Source organism: Falco punctatus (genome assembly GCF_963210335.1).
Source record: "Falco punctatus genome assembly, chromosome: 9".
NCBI lineage: Eukaryota > Metazoa > Chordata > Aves > Falconiformes > Falconidae > Falco > Falco punctatus.
This window is the reverse complement of record NC_137589.1, coordinates 16,863,450-16,890,068: the sequence shown is the minus strand read 5'-3', so window position 1 is coordinate 16,890,068 and position 26,619 is coordinate 16,863,450. Positions and strand designations below refer to the sequence as shown.

The window sequence follows — 26,619 nt, the reverse complement described above, 5'->3', positions numbered from 1 at the left end:
CCCAGGTTTGGTTTTGCTTATCTGTTGGTGGCTGCTTGCTTCCCTGCTGCGTGCTTGTTCCGTATGCTGCTCTTGTCCCTTCTGCCTTTCTGTACTTGATTGTCATCTACAGATAGAGGAATTAACAAACTGACTTGTAAAAATTGAGCTTTCCCATGTGCCCATTTCACCTGAGGCACTGGGAGTCTTACAGGAAGGCAAATATCTCTGTTTATTTTTGTGTTTGTAAGTTAAAATCCAGGAAAATACTATGAGTCAGATTTTTTTCCTGTATGTTTATGTTCCTAACTTTAATATATTTTCCATAGGATAATCTTTCGTGTTTTTAATAGAAATTTATGGTATTCTTAGGGGGGTGAGTTATTTCTCTAGAACTGAGCTAATCGGTGCAATGATGCTTCTTCAAGCCTGAAATCATGACTTGGAGAAGTGTGTGCAGCCCTGCTCCCCTAATTCTCAAACCTGCTAATTAAAATTTTAAAACCAGTATCAACTCTTTGGTTGTTGAACAGGGGAAATGAGGAAGGAAGTAGGAGTGTGTGGGGAGAAGTATGAAGCATAGGGAAGAGTGGGGAGCAAAAGAGAACCTGGTGATAGCTTTTCCTGAGGGTTGTTAAGTTTCCTGACAATTGGAAAGTTACTAAAATTTTTAGTCATTTTTCCCCGCTGTGGGTTTAATTTTCTAATTATAGAAATGTAGTCGTTGCTGTTATACAATGAAAATAATCCATAATCTTAAATGTTGGTGGTCTGAAATACCTATGAACATTTGTCCTTGTTGGAGCAGTGTGTTCAGAGCCCCTCGTTGAGAAGGAGTTAGTTATCCCTGCTCTCTCGCCTGGCCGCTGCACGTTGGCTGGGCGTCCCTGCCATCCCTGCCTTCCCTCATGCGGTGTGCACAGGTGTGCATCTGTGCACGTGCGAGCAGGGCTGACCTCAGCTCGACTTTCTCGCTGGTAGGGGTGAGGGTTGTGCCTTCAAGCTTGACTTAACTGGTTCAGATGTAGCCCAGCAGCTGCCGGGTTTGAATGAGGTAAATTGTGACTGTGCGCTCAGAACAGCAGAAAATAGGTCAAGTGTGGGTTGGGTTTACATGGAAAGCGCTAGCGTCGCCTGGTAAGCCTAAGCCTCTTCTCTCAGCTCAGACAAAGCCGTTTAAGGTAAACTGGGAAGTTATGATCTCCCCAAAAAACTCTCTAGCTTTCCGTATCCTTGGTGTTTCTGGCTGGTGTTGCCTTTCATGAGAAGCCTGGAGCAGGAGGGAGGTTGCCCTAGTTGCAAGGGCAGGCAGTGGGTCAGGTCGATGTGTTCCCCCTGGAGCGGTCCCCGCTGGAAAGGCGATTCTCTGCTGGCTTGCGCGCAGCAGCAGAGCCCTGCAGCCATCAGTGCCTCTCTGACCTCCTGCCCACCAGCTGCAGCGGCGTGGCAGCTGGGGTAGCCTTTCACTTGTCAGGAATAAGGAATATACTGTTTACCAGTGGTTTGTGCCTGCATATGTGTCTAGAAAGATGGGTGAAGCAACAGAAGATCTGTATATTTTTGTCTCAGCTAAATGTGGTGATTTCCCTGTAGGGTTTTGGTGTGGTCTGTGTGGCATTGGCAGCGCCTGTGCCTGGCCAGTGATACCTTTGGGGGCGTGTTAGTTGCTGCCAATTTTTCTGTTTTAGTTAGACTCATCTTTTTGCCACTGGAAAAAAAGTCTTGCAGCATAGCAGAAGGGTACTGCCAATTAATAGGTAATGTTCTTGTTGAGATCTTTGGTATTCTGCCCATCCAGATTTTATGTCACTGTTTTGTTTTATGTAGGTTTTTTTCCCCAGCTCACTCTAATGTCAGGTAGGACATCATCAAGATTGAAGTTTCATTAAAAACAACACTGGTAGAGATTACAGATCACTGATCTGTCAGGTGACAAAACCAGTGAAAGATAAAAGGAGGAAGAAAAAAGGAGGATGGCTAGTTATCAACGAATGCAAATAAAGACAGAATTATACAAACCTTTCAAACAAGGGGTAAAAATATACATGGATGTGCTTGAGGCTGGGTACAGGTAAGGTAGGTATTTAAGTATTCTTTTTCTTTTAATGGCAGAAAATAATCTTCCAAAACATGGCATTAGAGGACTAGTATAAATTCTCAGCAGTTTAGATTTTAAAACCAGTACTTTTTGCTGCTACTGCTCTCAGAAGACTGTTGTGGCAGTCCGTAGACAGATGTTGACTTATCTTGTTCCTTGTTCCTTGGTTTTCAGACTGCAGTTTTGAAATTTAATTTCTATGCAGCTGAAGTTCCATGCAGTTGTAAAAATTATTTGGTGTAAAAAGAAAGAAAAAAAAAAGGGGGGGGGATGTGTATGAGGGGCTCAATTTTATGAAAACTGATTTGAAGATGTTTACTCACGGAAAAACAGCAAGCTGAAGGTTCAAGCTTTTGACACTTTGATCTCTGAATTTAAATATGTCCCTCTACCATTAAAGTGCTAACAAAGTGCTTATTCCCATGTGCAGCGCATACTGTGTAAACATTGTAAACAGGACTCTCAAGTTGGTTATGTACTAGTTTTCATTTAATTCATGTCCTAAATTATCAGAAAACCTCTAAGCAGCCAGAGGAAGCTATAGTTAATTAAGCCACAGATGGTGAGGACTAATGTGGTGTTGACCTTTGCGAGGACTGCAAAATCTACTTAGTCTTTCTCTGTAAAACACTAGCTGAAATGAGTTCCTACTGATATTAAAAAGATGTCCTTGATGCATTGAAGCCAAATGCAGAGACACTGTGGCCAAGAAAGGTGCTTTCCCAAAGAAACGCGTGCTAGTTCCTTGCATGGCATGTGTTGAGATTTTGTCTTCAGGGCTCCAATTTAAGCCTTTTTAGTTGCAAAAGCCACTCTTTTCCAAGACTGGTTTTCCTGGAATGCATTTTGCCAATTTTCCTCTTCTCCATCACTGAAAATGAAGAGTTGACAGCTGACTGGACTTTCTACACCTTCCTATAAGCAGCATGCAGCCTGTGCAGTGGGAGGTAGGAGTGGCTATTAGAATCCACTTTTTAGTTGTTTTGTGCTCCAGGGTTTCATGTTTCCATTTATTGAACTCATTTCTGCCCCTCAAGTCTGTGAAGAATGACTTGGAGAAGTATTTTAAAATTCTGAGGAAACATCTCTCAGTAGTTCAGGTCTTGTTGGGAAGGTAGAGAGCTGTGGAAATGTGCAGGCGGTCCCTCCACAGACGTGCCTGGCTGCCCAAATCAGAAAAGGAGCCTGTGGCCATTTGAGCCTTTCAGAAAGCACTTTGCATGGTCTATGGGCAACAATGCAGGTTCAGCTCATCCAGGGATGCCTCTCAGTGTCTTGGACATTATTTTGTTTGTGAATGTGGCTTGAGTAGGGGAATTCTGCACATATTTGGATTTTGTCTAGTTTTTCTGTGGGTACTGTCTTTGAAATTCTTGCTTGATCGTGACTTAAAGGAGTTTCAAAGTATTACAAGTGATCTGCACTTGTTCACTTGTGGTTTTGTATGATAAATTATGTTTGTCTGAATAACCTCTCTAAAAATGCGTCTCTGAACAAAGATTTCTACTTTCTGGTTAGAGCAGTGTGATATGTTAGCCCAGTGGTATGGTCTGTTGTTTCCAATCTGCTCTATCCTTTTGCATCAGAAGAAAGAACAGATGTACTCAAATAAACACTGGGTCACTTCATTATCTGGGAAAATTTTATTCTTTATCCTTCTCATGATTTCCTAGGAGTTGAGCATGTCCCCATTGGTAGGAGTTGCCACCTAGAGAGACATGCAGCTTACTGAAGTGTTTTTTGGATAATTCAGCAGAAAGTCCACTCCACCAGAAGTGAATTTCTCTTTGGACTGGAAAGAACGAAGAATAGCAGCAAAAATGAAAAAAAAAAAAAAAAGATATGGTTTGCCAAGCTTCTGATAGTCACATTGCTTCATGTGACTGTCTCCTAGAAGGGCAGGAAGGTTTATCTCAACCATATCTTTCTAGCCCATATGCCCTTTGTCTTCCCAGTGTTACATATAGTTGTTTGTGGAGCAAGGGATGTTGCCATATGAAGTACATAAAGAGCTTCGTACAGTAGATTTGAAGAAGAAAATTTGCAGTCCCATTTCTTTGATTGGCATTCTGATTTGCATTTTGTAAGGATTTCAAACCAGCATTAACATCCTCCTGGAGGGAGGTATTCCCGGACTCGTGGAAAAACTAGTCTAGGAGAGGGTACCATACTTGTGTGAGCAAATCTGCTTTCAAATGAGGAAAAGTCTGGAGGATAATCCTACAGGGCATTTAATTTTTCTGTGGGTTAGTCTGTCAGTCTTGCTACTTTGACCAAGAAGGAGGGGAAGACTGAAGGTCATAATTGCCAAGGTTCAAATCTGTAGACGGAGTTGTTTCTTGAGCAATAAAAGTACAGGGTAATGAAAAAGACTGGGCACTGCAGACTCATCTGCTCGTCTTCAGTGCTAAGATGGGGAAGGGACTGCAAGTCACCAGCCGTCTTTGTTGCCCCATCTCCCTGGTTTTGCCAAAGTTTGTGGTGTGCACTAAACAGCATCTTAAACCATCATCTTATAATTTAACACATTACGCTTTTAATTTCCTGGGTTTTAGATGTTCAGATTTAAGATTAATGGTGGAAGGTGGTCAGTCACAGCACACACATTTTTTCGTAGATATATGTACACAAAAGAACAGAATTTTTGAGATTTCAGGAAGCTTTTTTATAGCATCTTGATACTGAGCTTCAGTTGTCAGTTACAATTTTGCATTGCTGTACTGATTTCTGTTGAAATGTTTATGTCTAGAAGCAGAACACTTTTTTTGTGGGGATGGGGTGGGGCAGTGTTTGATGATACGTTCAATGTGTATTTTGTGTGTATCTGTATTTAGAAACCCTGGGTTCCTTTCGATATCCTGTACGTAATCCCGGTCATACCTACATGCAGTTTGTGTAACAGATCTTTGACCTCACTTGTGCCTTCTGTAGCTCATGTTTGAGATGAGCTCATCTTTCTTCAAGAGTGAGGAAAGTAGTACAAAATGCAGTTTGCAGTCTCCTTTTCTAAGTGTTCACGTGAAACGCACTCAATCAAAGGTACTGGTAAGTCGTGCACCTGAATAGGAGAAAGAACAGAAAAGGTTCAAATGCACTCTCTGTAGGTTGACCGGTATCTTCAGAGTCAGGTTCAAAGAAGTCAAAGATGCTTAGGAAGGATGTGAAATCTTAAAAAAAAAAGAAAAGCAGCAGTGTGCATTGCCTTCAGAAACACATGAAAAGTGTCTCAAGATGACACAGAGGCTCAAAAACTTTGCATAAGGGACTCATCGAAGTAGAATAATGTTAAGACTAACAGGTCAGACTTCATGGTACCTAATCAGTGTGTATAGTCTTGAAATGAAGATACAGATTTTCTTAACTGTGACTGAAGGAATTACTAAGAATGTTTGACGTCTGCGTGTTAACTGTATTTTTAAGTCAGCCAGACAGACAGACTTCCAGTATTGCAGTGCCTCAGTCTGTTGCTTAGGTCTAATGCTTTTGGATCTGAGAGGGGAAATTTTTGTTACAGGAATCTCTTGCAGCTGCTGTGAAAGAGAGTGCATGGGAAGGAGGACAGATGAATGATCATCACACATCTCCAGTTTCAGAATCTGTTGGGTTCCCTTGGCAAAGCATTTCCTCTTTCCAGTGGTGGTGTTGCTTTTGTATGTAGGATCAATGCAAAAATGGATTTACACAGGGAAGTAGAACAACTAATACACTTTGTGGAATGACTCAGGAGAGGAGGTGTTTTGCTAGTCTGCTATCCTTGAATAAATTCTAGTGCTGACCTTCTTGGGCTTCTGGTAATGCTAGCAATGTATACTTCACCTAGCTGGTGGTAGAGGTCCTGTTGATCTTGCCCTTCACTTTGTTCCACTTTACATGTATTAAAACAATCATCTTGAGCATTCCTTTTGGATCCGAGGCCATATCCTTTTCAAAAGGAGAGTGAGTGATTTTCTCTTGGTAACTGAAGCATTGATTCTTTCTCCATAACGGAGCACACAATCTTCAAGTGTCAGGAAGTGAATTTTGAATTTGAGATAGACATCCTGTGAACAGTGGGTTAGCAGGAGTAATCTCATCCAGATGAATAGAGAGAAATTGCTCGTGTCACTTGAGGGCCTGGCAGCAATGCACAATTCCCTGAGTGTTGCTTGTATCTTTGTATTCTATGGATGGAGCTCTTCATAATAAATTGTAAAACATCAAGGAACTTGTTGGAGATCAAGGAAAGAAATTACTTGATCTCAGCTGCAGCGCTGATAAAACATTTTACATTTTGTATGTGGAGTATTGCTCTGATTATTTTAACTGTCTGAAGTTCTCTTGGCACAAATGCATGTTCCTGCAGCTCAAGGATTTCCTAGGCCATCTTTGCATGAGGAGTCGCCAGGCGTGGTGCAGATTTATTTCACTGCCACAGCCTCAAAAGGCAGAAATAGCAAGTTTGCCCTGAAGTAGAGAAATAGATACTCCCAAGAGTCTAGAGGTGAACGGTGACTTAAGCCGCGCTGTCTAAAATACGAATAAGATCTTGTGCCTAGTTTTTCCGTGTTAGGACAACAGTGCCACCAAATGTGTCTTAATTTCCCAGATGATGTCCTATTTAAATAGTCAAAAATAATCTTTTCCAGGAGGACTGAATATAATAAAAAATTGAAGCATGTCTTATTTGGAATTGCCTAATTAACAAAGACCTACATATTTGAAAATCAGTAATGGTGTTTCTCTCAGAATGTTTGTTTCTCTTAAAATACAGCTATCTCTTACGCATTATCTTTGTGGATTTTATAGCTATGTTTATGCTCAATATGTCCGTACTAAATTTTATAGATATGAAAAACAGATACTTATTTTTAAAATTCATTTAATCGTTTAAATTCTTTCTGCATACCTGTAAACGCTGAAGTCTTTAGAGGGCCATTTTAGCTTGTAGCAAGACAGTATTTATGAAAGTGTGATCCTATTAATAGCTTACAAGTCTGGCCACATGTGGGGTCTGACATACCATGTTCCCATGAAATAACTTCTAGCACTACGTTATGCTTTTAAGTTTTTTCTAAAAATAACACAGGGAGTTGTAGGCAATCAGTAAAATTAGCATAAAACTACTTAATGTTGTACTCTTAAAATACATCTAGGAAATTAAACAGAAATGTTACAAGTAAACATAACATATGGTTCTTTTTTTTAATCTCTACTTTAGGACGACGTAGACAGTCTAAACCCAGTTCTCAGGGATAACCCGCAGTTACATGAGGAGGTAAAAGCCTGGGTAAAGGAACAAAAGGTTCAGGAGATTTTTATGCAAGGTAATTATGTGGGAAATTCTGTTATTTCTATTCTGTGTTAGCTAGTTTAAGGCCATTAGTTGTGTTGGACTCATCTCATAGTATTTGTGATATAATGGAGAATATATTTCTGACTTGGAAGTTATTTTTGGAAGTATTTGTTAATACAAGAAAACAAGACTATGTAAAAAGCTGTGCGTGACTTCTTCAGGCTGTTCATAATGTGTTTGATGTTTTGGTGATTACAGCAGAAGCTGAATATCATGAGTCTGAACGTAGGTATTTTATAAAGTTTGTTGTGAAAATAAGCGCGTATGAATGGCAACCACACACCTTTTAGCATGTTTAAAACTGTTGTGTGCTCTGTTAGTGTTACTATTACGTGTGATAACTTCTCAGATACCTGCCTGTTCTTGTAGTTATTCACAGCTCTGTCACAGATGAAGAATACTTTCAGATCTCCACCCCACACCCTCAGCCCCCGATTGAAAAGTGCCTTTCAGATCAGTTACAGTTTTGTAACTCTGTTCTAATGCTAGAAGGTTGCAGCAAATGCATACATCATTTTTTACACTGTAGCTACAAGTTAGGTGAAAACTAGTATGGATTAGAATAAATTATTTTGGCTCAGTCTTGCTGATAATAAAAATGTATATGCATTTGTGCAATATATTCATTAACTTTCTGCAGAACTGACAGACAGCTCTACAGAGGCATTCCTAGCTATGGGGGACAGAAACTAACCTCTGTAGGATCTGGGTTAAAATAAAATTCCCAGGCAAGCAGCGAAGCAGTTTCAGGACAAAAATGCTTAAGCATTCTGTAAATTAAGACTGGGAGGGGAGCCGTAAATAATTTGGTATTTTAAGGATGGCACTGAGGTTTGCTTACTGTCCCTTTGATAAAACTAAGGTTAGAAAACCAAAAGAATGTGGTAAGTATAATATCCATGTTACAGTTAAAAATGTCTGTCTTTCCTTCTGTGGAGTTTCTGATTTGACTAATGCGATTGTATGGGCCACAGAGAAAGCATGCTGAAAAAAGCAATCTGTGGAATTGTGTAGATAGGAAGTTCGTATGTCGGTGTTAGTGATTTTAGATTCTATAATAATACCCTCAGATACAACATGAACAACATGAGTTAGTAGTCTGTTGGTGAAATTTGCAGGCAGAACTAGATTGAGAGGTGATGTGAAATCAAATTAGGGCTATAGGAAAAGGAAACTAAAATTGAGCTGTTTGTTGTATTTCATTAGAGTAACAATACTAAGAAAATTACAAAAGCTTTTCTGTACACTGGCACAGACTCAATACTTGAGCAAAGCCCCAGCAGTATTGGAATAGTCACCTAAATGAAACTGCCAGCCTGTCATCCACACAACTCATTTATGTCCCATCTTTCCAGGAACTGTATTTTTTTCTTATATATATAATTTTATATAATTTCTCAAACAGATGTTTAGATGCTTGGAAGTGCACAAATCAGGAGTATTTTAGATGAGGAGGTGAATTTAATTCAAACGCCCTTGCAGACTAGCTCTCCTCATCTAAGGAAAAGCTGCAGTTCAAATGCATTGCTCACCTGCTGTGGTGCAGTGTGACCAGAGGAGAGAGACGCACTTCCTCGGGCGGTGACATCCCATCCGCCGTGACAGCCTTTGCAGTGCCACCAGCTCAGCCCCACTGGATGGTGGTCAGCCAGCAGAGAATGCTGTCATGTTCTCCTGGGGCATGATCTGCTCCTGGTCCTGGAGACCTTGCATTTGGCACGAACCTTTCAATGGCTTACAGGCAGCCCTCTAGCAGTGCTAGCTGCTGTAATCTAGTCATGTTATCCTTCTTTTCTCCTCCCCTCCCTTCTCTGGTTTTCTTCATCTTCTCCGTTATTACCATTTTCCTGTTCCCTGCAATTTAAGCAACATTTTCAGTTATACCGTGTCTAGACACATCTATTAAGGTTGTTACCATATTCTCTTACTTCATTCTCTACAGCGTTTTTAGGATCCAGCCTTTTCCTTCTTGTCTATGATGCTGAAGTCTTCATCTCGTATCTTACTATTTTCTACTTAGACTACCACAGTTAAAACGCACTTTATCTGAAGAAAGAAGAGGGTCAGATAAAAGTATTGAAATCAGGTTCGAAATGTTTGAAAGAAACATGCCAATTTGAGGAGGGGGAATTTCAGTCAGAACTGGTCCAGTTATTTACAAGAATGAGACTAAAGAAAAAAATTGGCCCTTCTAACCTGTTCTTTGGGCAGCAGTCACAGCAGCAGGCTTTGCAGTAGAGATTGTAGATTTGACAGGAAAGTAGTTTATTCCTTGTTTAAAAAAAAACAAACACAACCATCACCAAAAAACTCCTCCCAAACTTGGCCAAGTTGAAGGCTTTAGGGACGAATAAAACCAGTTCAAGGAACATAGTAAAATGTCTTTGATACTTAACAATTAAAATCTTTGAATTTTTTCTTCTTATTAGATTTACTATCACTACAGTCAGTGAGGCTGCATGTATAATAATCGTCTTGAAACACTTGAGTGTGCTTCAGCCCTGGAGATATTTCCTGATAGTACTGCACAGGCTGTTTCAACAATGTGTAGCTGAGCGTGATTCAGCCAGGGACTGGAGACAAAGCCAGGCTTTTCCTGTAATGGCTGCTTGTGGCTGGGCTGGGCTGGAGCTCAGAGCCGTCCTGTGTCGTATGACCACAGGCTAATCTTTCTCCTTCTTCGTGACACCCAGCAGCACATTAAAAAAAAAAACCAAACCAAAACCAAAAACCAAACAAAAAAACCAAACAAACCACCACCACGTTTTTTAAAGGTAGATAAAGTGTTTTTTAAAAATAGATAGGATAATAGCTGGGAGGAGGGGCAGACACAGATTAGAGCAAGGAGTAAGAGGAAAGAAATTGGCACTGGGTCAGTGCAGAAGAGTATAAGAGAAGCTGGAAGCTGATGGGGAAGGATGGAGCTTGTAAGATGAGAAGACTGGGAAAGGACTTGGAAGGCAGTGGCCTGGAATCATAAATGCTAAAATGAGAGAAGCTGGGGAGAGGCTGGTTCTGGTTATGCAAGAGACTGAAAATCATTGTGCAGTTAACAGCAGGCTGCAAGAGAGGAGGAACTGGGATAGGAACGTAGGAATGAGAAATGCACACGAAGAGAGACAGGCAAAATTTTACTGAGACTGTCTGAATAAGGCAGAGCTTTGGGACAGTGATTAAAAGTTCGAGACATGGAGAATGCAGTTGGGTCAGGCAGCCAGAAGTGTGGGAGCTGAGCTGGAGGCGTTTTGCAGGGGCATATGGAGTAAGTGTTGGAGTGGAGCCATCAGGAAATGTGTCCCCACGGGAACCCCGTCTGGTCCAAGACAAGGAATGAGAGACATAAGCTTGCAGATCCTTCCTCTTTTTATGGTCATACGTGTCAGTGATTGGCAGCACCCATGCTGGTGCACTTCTGACCCTTGTCTGTGCAGCTGGAAACGTGCTCCAGGGACGAGTTAACACCAGTAGCTCAGAGGGTTCAGTGGGTCTCAGGGTTTCAGTTGTGCAGTGAATGATGTGAATGTGGTGAAAGAAGGGTGCCACTGCATGGTGTTTCTGTTCCTAGCTGTTTTAGAACCTAGATAATCACATGCAAAAGGTATTTCAGAAGGCCTTGCTAAGGTTCCACAATTAAATCCTAAGACCACTTGGAAATGTCTAAATTATTACTGCTTTTGCACTTCTCCTGACTTCTCAAATATTGACATTAAAAACAGTCCTTATGAACATGCACTTCCTTGTGCAGAGGTTATAACGGACTCAGTCATGTGAATACGGATATTTTGCTAGAGAAAGATCGGCAAGGTCCCTGTCTGTTTGCTGCAGATGTTTGAGCTTGCTTAATGTACTGGGCAGGGGTTGGAAAAAATCTTTTAAGACTAAAGACAGGGGAATTCTGGCCTTGCCTGTGCGGTTGAGCAACTAAGCACTCTTAAATCATTTGAGTTAGGCTTTTTGTAGGCTGCCACTGACTGGTTTTGCTTCCGTTCCTGTATGCCTGACGTGGGGTTTGGTTGCAGAAGTAGCAGAACCCACACAGTTGGAACTGAACTCAGTGGCAGTGTGCTTGGTCATACAAAATGCTATATAAACACTTCAGTGCAATGAAACTTAAGTGTGTTGATAATCAAGAACATGGGATAAGATTGTTGAATCTCAATTTCTGGGTCTTGAAACCAACTACAGAAATAAAACTACTGTATCATACTGTCCCCCCCACCCCCACTGACTTTTGGAGGTGAATTAAAATGATTCTGCAAAGTGACTGTGTGTGGGGTTTCTTCGCAGTTGCTACATCTGAAAATAGGAGCTAAAATCTTCACTCAGTGTGTGTGTGTGTTTTGGAGTATTCTGTGTGGCCATAGCAGGGACGGGATCACTCGGCTGCCTTTCCAGCTGCTGTAATGGAGAGAAACTCTGTGGTCACTTATGGGAAAGACTTGGCAGATGGAGAGCCTAACCACTGAGATGTAAATCTTTTTGCCAGCAAAGCAGCTGGGCATGTGACTAGCCTGTTAAATAGCTTCTGTGTAACCTGCTGCTGCCACTTTCTGGCCTTTCAGATTACTTTCCTATGGTTCCTGTACGTAAGCAGGAATCTGTCCATCGTTTCTCATCATGGTTGCAGCAAGATTTAGTTAGATAAGAAAACAGTATGTTAAAAATACTAGCAGAATTGACCTTAAGGCATACTTGCATGTACCAGTTGCGTTTCAAAATGTCTTCCTGAGTAAAAGTCAAATCCACAGGCAGTGCTGTGCCAGAATTGCCTGTAGTTTGCTGTCCATGCCGTGCACGCGATATGTTTGCTATGAGGCTGAAAACCCAGGAAAACCCATTGATACTTTTTTCTTTCCTTTTTTTCTGAATTCCTCAATGGCTTTTTCATTTCTTCCCCTTCTAAAGGTCCGTACTCCTTAAATGGTTATAGGGTGAGAGTGTACAGACAGGATTCTGCCACCCAGTGGTTTACTGGTATCATTACCCACCATGATCTCTTCACCCGCACTATGGTTGTTATGAATGACCAGGTGAGTTTTGGTATGTGTTACTCGGAAAACAAGCCTCAAGTAAACTACACGTTGGGAGTTCTTACAGGTTTTTTTGTGGTGCTCTGAAATACACTAAGCTGTTCAGTTCTAGCAGGGCGAGTCTTATTACTGCGCTGAAACTGCAGCATGACTTTGCATTGGGCTAGCAATTAAAACCATCCTGAGGCTGAATGTTTGTGCAATCATGTGATTAATACCAGTTCTACAGTTTTGCTTTTCTTCTGCTCTCACCATTTGACTAGTGAAGTCTTTGAAGGGAAGCGATCTGGTTTTAAGAACTGGTCTTCCCTGTCAGCTCTCTTGAGAATTTCTTTTCTCAGCGCTGAAATCTTCTAGCACTGCAGTAGCGATTACTTCTTCCAAGCAATTGAAATAACCGCCTCCCACAATTTATTGAATTAAGCATTTACTCCAGCCCTAATTTACATTTACTGAGGTGGGGTTTAGTTGTATTTCTGAAGCTGATGTTATAAAAAGAATTAATACTGGTATTTTTAGTGGCATGGCACTAACGAATTTTATTTCAGGAGACCAGGGTAATGATTCATTGTTAATATGGGGAATGACCTGTCTCTGCCTTGAAATGACTGACAAAATCATATGTGACAATAAAATTTAAGACTAGTCTAATCTCAGATACATTCTTTCCCTTAATTTGCTCTAATTAATTTTCCCCAAATGTTATTTTTTTCACTTTGTGACACATTGGTTGAAGATCTGGTTAGTATTTCCTCCCTTCTGAAATATCCCTCCCTAGTAACATTCCACCGCTCTTAGAGTTGTTCTCTCCAGTTATTTTGGTTCTTTCAGCAGTTTTGCTTCTGTTGGAAGCAGTATTGTAATGTGCTTCTGCAGGATATTTTATAGTGCATTAAATACATTTTATAAAATATTTGTATATTTGAATTTCTGCTTAACATATACTCTGTGAAGAGCTCAGTGTCTTAATTTCAAATTTGCAGATCAGTGAAAGGGGGGAAGGAAGTGGTGGGGTACTTCTTTTAAAAAACAAAGTTATTTTTACACTGACATGTAAAGACACATTTGCTTTGGTTTTACTCTTTTCCCAGCCTTTGTTGAGATTCAGGTGTCAGATCTGCTCGTTAGGATTAAGTAGGCTTTTTCTCTGATTAGTCTTTAGCACACAAAATAGACTGGTGAACAGTGATACAGAAAATACAGGTTGGGCAGTACGTGAACATCTGCTGATCTTTTTTTTTTTCTTTTTTTCTTTTTAATAAACCAGGTGTTAGAACCGCAGAATGTTGATCCTTCTATGGTTCAGATGACCTTTCTAGATGATGTTGTTCACTCTTTGTTGAAAGGTGAAAATATTGGCATCACTTCACGCCGACGGTCTCGTTCCAACCAGAACAGCAACACAGTCCACGTAGATACATTTATCTTTTTAACTAAGTATTTTTCTGTATTGTAAATATTAAAGATACATGTTTAAAGTCACTGATTAAAATTGCATTTAAGTTCATTAATCACAAAATTATTTTTAGGGTCATTATACACGTGCGCAAGCAAATAGTCCAAGACCAGCAATGAATTCCCAAACTGCAGCACCAAAACAGAATTCTCACCAGCATCAGCAACAGAGGAATACTCGGCCAAATAAGAGGAAAGGCTCTGATAGCAGCATGCCTGATGAAGAGAAGATGAAAGAAGAAAGATATGATTATATAGGTCGAGGAGGTAAAAGCAGTTATTGGAAAGGGAGGGAGAGCTGCTTAAAACTGTATTAGACTGAAAATGTGATAGAAATGTTTTTATTTTTTACAGAAAACCCCAAGAACAAAAATAAACACTTCCTTAGTAAAAGAAGAAAACCTGAAGAGGATGAAAAAAAATTAAATATGAAGAGACTGCGGACAGACAATATCTCAGATTACTCTGAGAGCAGTGACTCAGAAATTTCAAACAAAAGATTAACAGATTCGTCCTCAGAGCAAAATTCAGAAAATGAGTTAAAAAGCAAGAACACTTCAAAGATAAATGGAGAAGAAGGAAAATCCCAAACTATTGAGGGAGTGGAACAGACACTAACAGATAGGCGGTCTCCATGGGATGAAATACAGGAAGATAAAAAACAAGAAGAGACAGAAAGACTGAAGTCATCCATCTTAGATCAGCAGGAAAAATCTTCACTCCATGCAGCAGAGCAGCCAACACCTTATGAGCAGAATGCCAAGGATCCACATGTTCAAGAGTGCAATGCAGAAAAACATACTGCAGAATTAAAAAATGATCAGTTTGTACCCAGACCTCCTACTCCAAAATGTGGTGTTGATGTTACTAATAAAAACAATGCTGAAAAGGAGAGCCAGGATAATGCTGCAAGTACCTTTGGTTTGCAAACGGTTCAGAAAATAGAATCTCACAGCAGCGATTTAAAACAGCAATTTGCAAATGCAAATTTCCTTGAAGCAAGAAAACAGGAAGCTGATCAAAGTTGGGTTAGCGGTGTTGTTAACAAAACTGAATTGATCCAACCTGGGGTTGTAAAAACGTTATCAGTAAATGAACACTTAAATCCTGAAAAAGAAAAAGTGCAGTATGGCTCGTTTATGTCTTCGTTAAGTGTAGCTTCTCTAGCAGAAGAGAGTAAACTGCATAAACAAAGTCCAGTCCCCGATTCTGTGAAGTCAAAACCTAGTGCTTCAGTTGATCATCCTAAAACAAAGTCACCTGATGTTAAGCCTAAATTCACCCAATCTTCTGATACTGTGAAGTCTAAGGTTAGTTCCCAAAACAGCCATGCTACTGGATTAACAAGGTCAGCCAATAAAACTGATCATGATTTGCCTAGGTCTAGTTTTCATCCAGTTCCAGCTAGAGTTAGTGCTCTAGAAGCTACTAAAAGTCCTCTTATCATTGACAAGAATGAACATTTCACGGTGTACAGGGACCCCACTCTGATTGGACAAGAAACAGGAACTAATCACATTTCACCTTATTTGCATCAGCATAATTATCCTCTGCATTCCTCATCCCACCGAACCTGTTTAAATCCAAATGCTCATCATCCTGCATTAACTGGTTCATCCCACCTGCTAGCTGGGTCTTCAGCTCAGGCTCCCTTGTCCGCTATTAACACTCACCCCCTTAGTACCGCATCTCACCATTCTGTTCACCACCCTCATCTACTTCCTGCAGTGTTACCTGGAGTGCCTGCTGCCTCCTTGCTGGGTGGCCACCCGCGACTAGAGACTGCTCATGCTAGCAGCTTAGGCCATTTGGCATTAGCACACCAGCAGCAGCAACAGATGTTACAACACCAGTCTCCACATCTTCTTGGACAAGCTCATCCTTCTGCTTCCTATAATCAGCTAGGGCTTTATCCAATTATTTGGCAGTATCCAAACGGAACACATGCTTACTCAGGACTCGGTCTGCCCTCCTCCAAATGGGTCCACCCAGAAACTCCTGTTAACGCGGAGACTTCCTTGAGAAGGGTAAGTTGAACTCGTTTCTCTAATGACATATTTAGCTGGGGCTGGTGTCTCCCAGCAGTGGTTCTCTAGGTACAGATCTGGTGGTTTGCGTCACACAGTGTTTGGTGATGGCGGGTTTTTTGAGTAGGCAGGTAACTAGGAATGAAAGTCCAGTAGTAACTGCTGTCTCGCAGTGGGCGTGAGTAGGGAGTTAGTTCTTCCAGACCTTGATTTCCCAAGTATTTTAAAGAGGAAATGTTTGGTTTTAGTTTATGACCGAGGTCAACCAGTGGGTTTTGGACCTCAAGTCCCCAGGGTAAATTCTGCTACCTCAAACTACGAAAACCATTGTGTAAGTTAAGTACTAGGAGAGGTAGTGCTGTTGTCTTTACAGTGAAATTCATGTATGCTTGCTAAGTAATGGAGAAAGGCTGAGATGGGTGGAGTACTAAATCCAGCGGGAAGTTCTGAAAAGAAATACTGTAGCAATTATAAATCTTTCTTGCACTGCACACCCATGTCTCTTGTCTTTACACCTATCTGTGTACCTTCTCTTGGCATATCTTTTTCTCCCCTTCTGTTCCTGTTGACACACATCCCTGCCTTCCCATCTGCGTTCCACTCCTCTGTATTCAAGTCAGGGTGATTACTCTGTCTGCATGCTGAGTACAACCACTGAAGTCTCAGAAGAAATGGTTTTGTGTTTTTCAGCCTAACGCCCAGTGCGGCGGCGGCGTTTGGCAGGCAGACGTGGCAATTACAGGAAAAGTTTTCTCAACTCCTGCAGGCTTGGGATATGGCATGCTTATTGCAGGCACCTTAGAGGAACAGTGTAAGATGAAGCATGTGTAGCGCAGACAGAAACTTTGGAGAGCTTTCCTGCCAGCTTCAATCAAACCTCCACTGAGCATGTGCATACTGATCTTCAGAGGCTTACAACTTGGCCTAATTTGGGCAGATTTTCACAGGGACCACAAAAGGCATGTCACTGACAGTGGTCCTCCTGCCAGATTGTAAGCCTTTGCGTCAAAACTTGGAGTTCCTGAATGGTTATAAAGATTTTTTTCTTTTTCATCATGGGGAAAGCTATTCTTCCCCAGCCTCATTCTTGAGAAAAGCCAAACCCTTGTGGCTAAGTCTTTCCCAAACAGCCAGCTTGAGTTGGCCTTGCAATAAGAAGTCAGTTTGATTTAAAATGTGATAAAGTGAAACGCAGCAGGGAAGAAAAGACTAAGAGAAAACTATAGGTGGATTTATCTTTTCATGTTGCTGCCTGCTCCACCCCATGCTGAAGTCCATTTTAAAGAACTTTGGGTAGACTGTGTTTACACTTTGGCTGCCTGAAGTATGCAGCCCTGCATACTGAGGCACGTAGCTTTTTAATTATGTTGATATGTGGCAATTGTCTTGTGGTGACTTGTCTTCTGGCTCTTGCGCTGGAGGCCTTTTTTAAATATGTCTTAGAAACCCAGAATGGGCGTTTCCAAAGTAGGTTTGAATGGGTGCCACAATTGCAGAAAGGGATCTGTGTTTCAGCTGTAACAGCAGCAGCCACCCTCTGCTGAGGGCTGAGTGTGTCTGTGTGTCACGGGAAGCGTGCCCCCCAGCCCACCTTTTCCTGCCCTCCACAGGTGACTGTGGCAGCTCCCGTCTTTGGCCTGGGCCGTAGGTGGTTGCAGGTGGAGTCACAAAGCTATTAAGGCAACGCTTGGTGCTCAAGCAGATGTTCCCCACCTCCTCTAGGGAGAAGGTGATGGGCCTTTTTTGCATAATACTTTAATACAGCTTGCAGGCTATTCGTGGGAATTCACCGCAGCGTGGGAACTCCTGGCCTAGCAAACGTGTGCACCAAAACTGTTAGCACAAACCCAAGAAGTTGCTTTACATATTCAAAAGTACAGAAATCAGAACTTGAAAGTTGTAGCACCTGCAGATCTATTCTGTGCTGTGTGCGCGTGTCATGAGAGCTCTTGGCGTCCCTTCTGCTGTAGCAGTTCTCAGCTGGGAGCCCCCGAGGCTGGGGAGGAGAGGCATGGACTGCTGAGAAGCAGGGAAGGGGAAGTAGTTCTGGGCAGGAGTTGGGGGTGGAGCAGCTCTGAGAGACACTGGGGTGCGCCTAGGAGTTTTGCTCACTCTTGTCCTGGTCCCTTCTTGGCTGGTCCCTAGCACTTGAGCACCACTTCAGCAGGGTGCCCTGCCTTGCCCTGCGTTGCCACTCGTCTGTGTGGGTTTCATGTAAGCAGGTCTCAGAGGGGAGAGGGAGAGGGGAAGAGAGATGGAGAGCTGCTCTTGGCCTTCCCTGCAGAGTTGTTACACAAGTTTCAGAGAAGAAATGAAAATACAAACGTACCCAAGTAGTCAATTAGAAAACAGTTCATAAATTAAGACTTATCACTGTGTGTGGAAGTGAGGATGGTTTCTGTTGCCCATCTTTTGAGTGTTTAGGCACACATGACAGAGTTAACGTGTGCTATGCGTTTGCCCTGATGCAAACTATGGCAGATGTGTGTGTACCTTTATGGTTTTAGTACTGTGCTGCAGATGAAATTAGGCCAAACAAAAATGCCTGGCAGATTAAGATTATCATACTTAATCATTTGCTTGAGAGGGAGGAGAGGAACTGTCCAGGAAAGAGATACGTCTGTCCCTTATATTGAGGTTTTTTACAAAGCTGGGGATGAAATTGTTTTCCAGAAATACTAAACCATATTTGTCTTTTGAAAGAAATACTTCTTGCAATTCATTGAAGAGCTAATGGTCTGTTTACTCATAACTGAAGTTAAGTGCCGTCAGACTATCATTGGTTTGCTAATTTTGATGAGCTTGAGATGCTGTTCTAGAATTAAATATTCATGCTGAATACTTGAAAATTAAACAGTTCTAAGAATGCTTCCAAAATGTGTAAACTGTTTTCTATACCACAAGTCCAGGGGAAGTACAGTCAGATGTTCCAGTTGATCTAAAAGTGACTTAAAATGTTAAATTTTATTTATTGTGTATGATTTGGTGCTGCAATACATTACTTCACTCTGATCATTGGTAGGGCTTGATACAGTAACTCTTGTGGTCCCATGATTATTTTGAAATCTGATTTTGTTTTTGTTTTGGTTGGTGTTAACAGAATACTCCCAGCCCATGGTTACACCAGCCCACCCCAGTGACCTCAGCTGACAGCCTCGGTTTACTGAGTCACATTCCCGTGCGACCGTCCAGTGCAGATCCCCTTCGACCTCTCAAACTGACAACGCATTCCAGCCCACCGTTGTCCAAAAGTGTTGTAGAGCATCACAAGGAGTAAGTTTGCGTTCCATCTCAGTGTGAGAGGGTACATTTCAGCAGCCGACGTTGTCTTACAGCTTCCTTTTAGCTCATTTGTGAACGTGGCTGTCTGCAATACAGGGGGGCGGGAAAGCAGCTTGCCGGTGTGCTGCAAAACAGACTCTGCCCTGGTGACTTGGAGTGGTATTTGAGTTCCTGAGTCATCTGAAGACTTTTGAAAAATTGTACCTAATATAAAGAGAAGTTTATTTTGTGTTAATAGATAACTTTGGTCACAGCATGGGAAGAAAGGTCTTCCATTTAGCACGTCGCACTACCTTCAGACTGACCTCTGTCTGGTTAACCTTTTTCAGAGAACTGGAGAGGAAAGCATTCATTGAACCTTTACGTTCTGTTACAACTGCACCAGTGAAGACAGAGCTAGAGCAAAACAGAACACAGACGGCAAAGGAGAGCCATATGCACAGACATTTCACAGATCCAATGTTGAACCAGCTGCCAAGGCCACCACAGGAGACTGGGGAGCGACTGAGCAAATACAAAGAAGAACACAGACGGATACTCCAAGAAAGTATTGAAGTTGCTCCTTTTACAGCCAAAATAAAGGCACTGGAGGGAGAGAGAGATAACTACTCCAGGGTAACATCCTTATCTTCAAGTCCCAAAAGCCATTCAGTAAAATATGACAAAGATGCCGAACGCTCTGTCTCAGAACTGTATAAAATGAAGCATTCTGTTCCACAGAGTTTGCCACAGAGTAACTATTTCACCACTTTGTCTAATAGTGTAGTAAATGAACCGCCAAGATCATACCCATCAAAGGAAGCTTCATATGTTGATAAGCAAACTAATTGTCCTGCAACAGCAGCTAGTCCCCAGTCTCTCCCCTCTTACATTTCTTCTCTTTCAAAACCTCCACCTTTAATTAAGCACCAACCAGAGAGCGAAGGCTCTGCGAGCAAGATATCTGAGCAGGTTTCACAGTCAGTGCAGTCTCACTCTGTAAATTCTTTTAGAAGTGACAGCAGGAGCCCTACTCAGTTGTCAATCTCGTCTTCAAATACACTCCGGAGTATGCCTGCCTTGCACAGAGCCCCTGTGTTTCACCCTCCTGTGCACCAGAACCTGGAGAAGAAGGAAAGCAGCTATAGCAGCCTTTCACCTCCGACTCTAACCCCCGTTCAACCCGTTAATGCTGGTGGTGGCAAAATACAGGAGTTGCAGAAACCACCAACTTTAGTACCTGAGCCTAAGGAAGCTCAGAACGTTTACAAGGGCGCTTCTGAACAGAATTTGTCAGAAATATGGAAGTCCAGTAATGCCCCAAATAATGAGAAAGCGGATTGGCATGTTGAAAGAATAAGTGGAAAGTCGCAGTCCGCTACAGCATCTGTTATTGTGCGTCCTCCTTCTAGCACGAAATATGATAGCATACCAGTAATGCAGTCTGCTTCCAAAGATCGAGTTAGTGAGAGATCTTCAGCTGTGACAAATCAAGCAGATTGCCTGAAAACAGCGGAAGCCAGGGAGACTGGAAGAATCATTCTGCCAAATATGAACTCAGACAGTGCTCGCACACAGTATGAAAAGAAGTTTCCAGCGGTCTCGCAAGGCACCGTTCCTCATGCTGTCACCCCTACCACAACTATGATTTGCAGTACCAAAACGGATGTCACCGCATCAGCAGCAACAACTACCAGCGTGTCAAGTTGGGGTAGTTCAGAAGTGACTTACTCCTTATCAAACACGGTCTTGGCCTGCACGTCACTGGAGTGTACTGCCTCGAGAGCGGCAAGTCAGGCGGTGGCGCAGACCCAGGAATGCAAGGTCAGCACTCCAGCTCCAGTTACACCCGCCACTGGCAAGACAGGCAGCGCTGCTCAGCCCAGCTCGGGATTCTCCACCTCCACCGACTTTGTCCATTTGAAAAAGCACAAGGCAGCGTTGGCTGCAGCTCAGTTTAAAAGTAGTAACACCAGTGAGACCGAATCCAACCCTGTGAAAAATCAGACATTTTCAGCCTCTGTCTCCCTAGACAGTGCTATCGTCTGTAATACAATAAACAAAGCGAACTCTGTAGGCAGTGGGCAAACTTCCCAGACGAGTCAGCCAAACTACCACACTAAGCTGAAAAAGGCTTGGCTAACAAGACATTCGGAGGAAGATAAAAACACTAATAAAAAAGAGAATTCAGGGAACAGTGTTTCAGAAATTATTAAGCCATGTACTGTCAATTTAATAGCTTCTACATCAAATGATTTGCAAAACAACGTAGATAGTAAAATCTTGGCAGATAAGTTTGTGAAGGAAGATAAGCACCCTAGGAGAAAAGCAAAACGAACTTATGAGTCTGGCTCTGAAAGCGGAGACTCTGATGAAAGTGAGAGCAAGTCAGAGCAAAGGACTAAACGGCAGCCCAAGCCAACTTACAAAAAGAAACAAAATGATTTGCAGAAAAAAAAGGGTGAGACGGAGGAAGAAGTAAAACCGAATGGTGTCCTTAGCAGGAGTGCCAAAGAAAAAAGCAAGCTGAAGTTACAGAGCGGCAGTAACAGCAGTGAGTATATTAACCTGATTTGGAAGAGGCGGACTAATGGGAAGTCTTAACTGTTAATCCTGGAGGGTTTGTCATGTATGATAGCTGGGAAAAGAGTTAAAAAGCATGCTTGTGTAAATGAGTAGGTCCAGATTTATCTGTCTTGAGGCTATTTAAACTATCCTGGTTTAAGAAATTCAGCGTTCTCTGTGTATATGTATGTATGTTAACAAACTGGTTCTTGGCCTAAAAATAAGCAGTAAACAAACTGGTTTATGCTGTCCATCAGAATTGAACAGAGCGGTGCGTATAGTTGTGCCATTTGTATAGATTTTTATTTTTTTATTATTAAAGATCTAATACGTTTATTTTTAGAGCACTACTGGAGGGAAAGATTCTCTGTTGAACTTTAATTCATCCTTTGATCAGGAAGCCAGAGGCAGTTCCTTGAGAGCCTGATGCCACTCTGTTATGATTCGGTTAATTTAATGAAAGGTTTGAGGGAGACTCATTTCACACTCCTAATGAGCTTGTGTATTACATGGCGTTAACAACCCTCTTGTTTAAAAGGAAGAAAGAAATTTAGGGAAATACAGATTTCAATTTAAATGTAATACTGTAGCATGTAGCAGATTGTAACTGGATTCATCTGAAAAGAGAAACTGGTCTGCCAACGTGAGGGATTTTGTTTTAAGAACTTACCTTATTTTTTATCCCAATTTATTCTTCTCCAAGGACTTATTCTTTTGTCTTTGTTCTGGTTGAAAGTCCGCCATTAATTTATTTTTTGCAAGAATTTTTAAGTACAGGTAGTAAGAAAATTAGTACTGCTCCCTGTAATTACATTCTTTGGCTTTTCACTGCCTAGTGTATAAAGTTACTTTTCTGGTATCTGTGAGTACTTGATTCCTAAGTTGTTCTGGGTGCTCGAAGACAGACTGAGTTGCAGTCTGTCTGAGGTATTCTGGCTTGCGTCCAGTGATAGTAGTATTGCATACTTTTTTTTTTTTTTCCCCTTTCCCCCACCCATCTCAAGGGAAGATCAAGGAGAACATGCCTATAAAATCTTTCTGGGTTTTGCTTCTTAAACTGAAAATGTATGTGTCTAACATGGGTCTTCATGACCTTTTTATTGTCGCAGAAGATTTTTTGTGGGTTTGTTGTAGAAGGATTCCTTACCTAAGATAAGGGGAGGCAGTGATTTCTTGTCTTGGCTAGTGGTACCTGAGAATAAAAGCGATACGTGATAATGCATTATGGAACTTAGCTTGGGAAATGGGTGGGAGTTGGTATAGCATTCTGTTGTCGGTTGCACAGCCTGTGTCCTGCACATGAACACACTGGGCCTGTCCTTGTGGTAACAGCTTCTTGTGCTTCCCATCTTCTCTCGAAGTCTTAATAGACCAGGGCTCTTTCTGTCCATTTCTCCTACGTGACCCATTACATAGATGCTTCTGATAGTCCTGTCCGCTTATCTTGCGGGGGGAAGCTTTCTTATAATTTCTGAGAGAGAGCTGGTCAGAGATTTTCTTAAAAAAAATTGCTTCCACAAAGGTTTATGCAAAAATACAGTCAACCTTGAGGAGCTTTCAGGAAAGAACAGGTCCCCATGGGACAGCTGCCTGGGGTCCCTGTCGCTGGCTGAAGATAATTGTGCTTCAGGACTGGGGGCTCGGTGGCAGTTTTGCAACGTGGGTGGTATGTGAATACTGCCAGGGTTGAAAACTGCTTTGTCCTGATGCCGTTTTGGAAAGCCCCGGGAGCCTGTGTGCTAGCCAGAGCGCTCAGAGCTCCAGGCTGCAAGGCTTCCTCCTGCAAAGCAAGGCGTTTTACAGTTCTGCAAGCGTTGGGGGTCTTCCAAGTTCCTGCCCACAGAGCTTGAAGTCTAGCCGTTCCCAGATGCCACCCAGGATCTCTGGTTCCGAGGCAGAAAACATTGTTTTGGACGAGCAAACCTGTACTTTGGCCTTTTCTACTCTGGAGTTGTAATCCAGTTACGGTCATGCTCCTTAGGCAAGTTGAGAGCGCGTTTTGTAGGCCATGAACTCAGGCACAGGCAGTCTGTCACTTGCAGAGTTTGCGCAAGTCGTTGCTGGCAAAATACAGATCTGAACCCAAGTACCAAGTCCAAAGTTAGTACCCTGACCTCTCTATCATTCTTTATCCCTCTTTACAGAACGTGAGCTTTTCAAGAGTAGTGGTAGATGAAATGACAGATACTTCTGTCTATCTGCAGATAAAACCAGTGCCACTGTTTTTTTAAAAGTCATTGAAATGAAAGCCCGGTTAAATAACGACAGGGTTCAGTTTCAAAATGCGCATGTGCAAATTGCACATATTACCCAGTACTCTTCTTGCTCCTGGTGTTACTCAGTGTCAGATCTGCTGACTTTCATGTTGAAAATAGAACTGTACTGCTTAGCCTTGCAAAGCCACAAACTTGACAGAGAGCAAATTGATTCTGTTCTTCCTTATGCCGGATATTTTAGATCAAGTTCAGTTGAGCTACGTGTGAATAGAGCTGTTCTTCTGTAATCATATCTGTAACCCTCAGCGAAAATGAGTTTTCAAGAAGTAGGATTTCTTGGTTTTTTTTAAGGTTTGCTTTCGTTCATGAAATTGTTGCCATTTTTGCATACGTCTTCACTTGAAGCAGTTCAAACCATTCTTTCTTGAGGTATTGTATTTCTTGGCTTGTTTTGTAAGAATGAGATTCTGAAGATGGTTTTGATGGAATATTTGGTGAACAGTACAGCTGATATAAGAGAAAATACAGTGTCCTGGGTATTCCTGGTAGCTCATCAGATAGTTAACTGTGCTTCTGCCTGTCTTAAGTTTAATTGGTACCTATCCTTCTTAAAGTTCAGTGCTGACAGGTGGGACAAATGGAAGTAGTAATGAAGTATGTTAGGCAGGTAACGTATGTACTTTCAGAAGTGTTCAACGCTGACTGTTCTGACTGGGTTCTGCCAATAAGGTTTGCCAGTACCTCATCTGAAACTCTGCTTATTTTTGCAGCTGGTATACCTCGCTCAGTGTTAAAAGATTGGCGCAAAGTAAAGAAGCTGAAGCAGACGGGAGAGTCCTTTTTGCAGGATGATTCTTGCTCTGAAATAGGACCAAATTTGCAAAAATGCAGAGAATGTAGGTTAATAAGAAGTAAGAAGGGAGAAGAACCAACTCACTCACCAGTGTTTTGTAGATTTTACTATTTTCGGCGGTAAGTACGGCTGTTTTCCTGATGATGTGGTGGTTTAACTTTTAAATACTGACAAAGGACTTGCGTGCTTGAAAGCTTGTCTGATTTTTCTGGCTCAGTCTGCCTGATAAAAGACACTGTCTAATTTAACAGTATTTACATTTGTATTTCTTCTTTTGTGGATTGACTTCATTGCATTTAAAGCTTTATAGCAGAGACATCAGAACAGCTGCCCAGTGTACCTTAGGCAAGCAGAAAATACAGCACATCACCATTACACAGGTGTCTGACATTTGAAGTGGGATTTTCAAAAGGCAAGCTTCAGTTGTTCTAGACAAGTTGTACAACCACAGAGTTGCATTTATTTGTAATTGTTCTTATGCCAGTATATGGTGGGAATGCTGCTCAAGGTTTTCTGGGAGTTTTCTGAGGACAGAGGAGTTGTGACATCCTTTTTCACAATTAATGGCCCTTGAAGGAAAACTCACAAGTCGGGAAGAACATTCCCCAGGATGCAGCGTAGCATATGTGGTGCAGGGAGCACAGCTATTGAGACACAACAGAATGGCTTTAATTTGCGTGTGGGCTATGTTGTCAGTATATATCCAACTAACTCTGGACGGGAAATGGTTTCCTAGGTTGGGTTTAACTTTTTGTAATGAAGCTTTAGTTGCAAGACGTGGTAGTCCTACAGGAATCATTTCAAGGTTGGACTCAGAATACCTTCTGCATAAGAATATTTGCTTCCTAGTGCGGCAGTGTCACAGTTCTGGGTTTTTAGTTCTGCACAAAAGAGAGAACATAAGTGATAAAATTTTGCCAACATTTTAAAACACAGTTACAGAATTTAAAAATGTGAATGTTTTGAATACTTGGTGGTGAATTTTACAGCAGTTTAATTATTTTCACTGCGTTTAGATGGTAGGGCTTGAATTGTAAACGAAGTTTGCACTACTGTTGGAAGTCACAACTGAAAATTAATTGTTTCTTCTTCATGAAATACATATCTGAATATCATTTTTGGTACTTAGTTCTGAATTAAGGACTGTTTTACTAGCATTGTTGTAAAATTCCTTAACTATTATAATAATAGCGTATGTATAATGAATTATCCTGTACTGTGCAAGATGGAATAATTAATTTTATTGCTTAAAAAGAGGCCAAATATGGGTAGGGTTAGTAGAATGGTATTGGGTAGGATAACAGGAAAGCCTTTAGTTATTTTAAAGGTCAGAAAGCAGCAGGTACAAAAAGTTACCTTTTATTAGTGATATATTCTGCCTAGAAAGACTTAAAATATAGTGTTTTCTGAGTATGAGAGCAGTAGGATAGAAAGATCTATAAAATAGACAGAATGATTGCTGTCACGACACTCCAAAAATCAAAGGCAAGGAATAGGTGAAACTTTGGGGCGGGGGGGGGGGAGATAATTTTCCTGTCTGCAATTTTAAAGCAGTAATAAATATTACAGGGAGAACATGCTGAGTAAACTGAGTACAAAAAGTGCTTTAAAAGTTGGTTCTAGTTTTCATGCTTTCTTACTGTTTGTTTTAAAACTATGTTTGGCAGTAGGATTTATTTTTAAATTAGAAGATATGGCAGGATGCTGAAGCAGGTAAAGAAAACTTACTGGTACGACATAAGCAGTAAGGTAAATTAGCAAGTAAACTGTAAGTCACAGAGTATGTTCTATGCAGTTAAACTG

The 26,619-nt window shown here is 41.5% G+C and overlaps 1 protein-coding gene across 4 annotated transcripts in view; it reads left to right on the top strand.

Annotated features, from left to right (window-relative positions):
- Positions 1-26,619, top strand: part of JMJD1C (jumonji domain containing 1C) — a 165,127-nt gene that overhangs the window by 118,202 nt on the left and 20,306 nt on the right. For 3 of the 4 annotated variants that reach the window (XR_013930519.1, XM_080402746.1, XM_080402747.1), the window contains 8 exons: positions 7,275-7,380; positions 12,315-12,439; positions 13,707-13,850; positions 13,969-14,161; positions 14,249-15,921; positions 19,022-19,194; positions 19,533-21,736; positions 24,734-24,935. Coding sequence is in view for 3 of the 4 variants with exons in the window: in XM_080402746.1 (XP_080258872.1) it covers positions 7,275-7,380; positions 12,315-12,439; positions 13,707-13,850; positions 13,969-14,161; positions 14,249-15,921; positions 19,022-19,194; positions 19,533-21,736; positions 24,734-24,935 (4,820 nt within the window). In the remaining variant the exon portion in view is untranslated. Of the gene's footprint in view, positions 1-7,274; positions 7,381-12,314; positions 12,440-13,706; positions 13,851-13,968; positions 14,162-14,248; positions 15,922-19,021; positions 19,195-19,532; positions 21,737-24,733; positions 24,936-26,619 lie in introns of those variants that run through there. The other variant, XM_080402748.1, reaches the window with a different exon arrangement.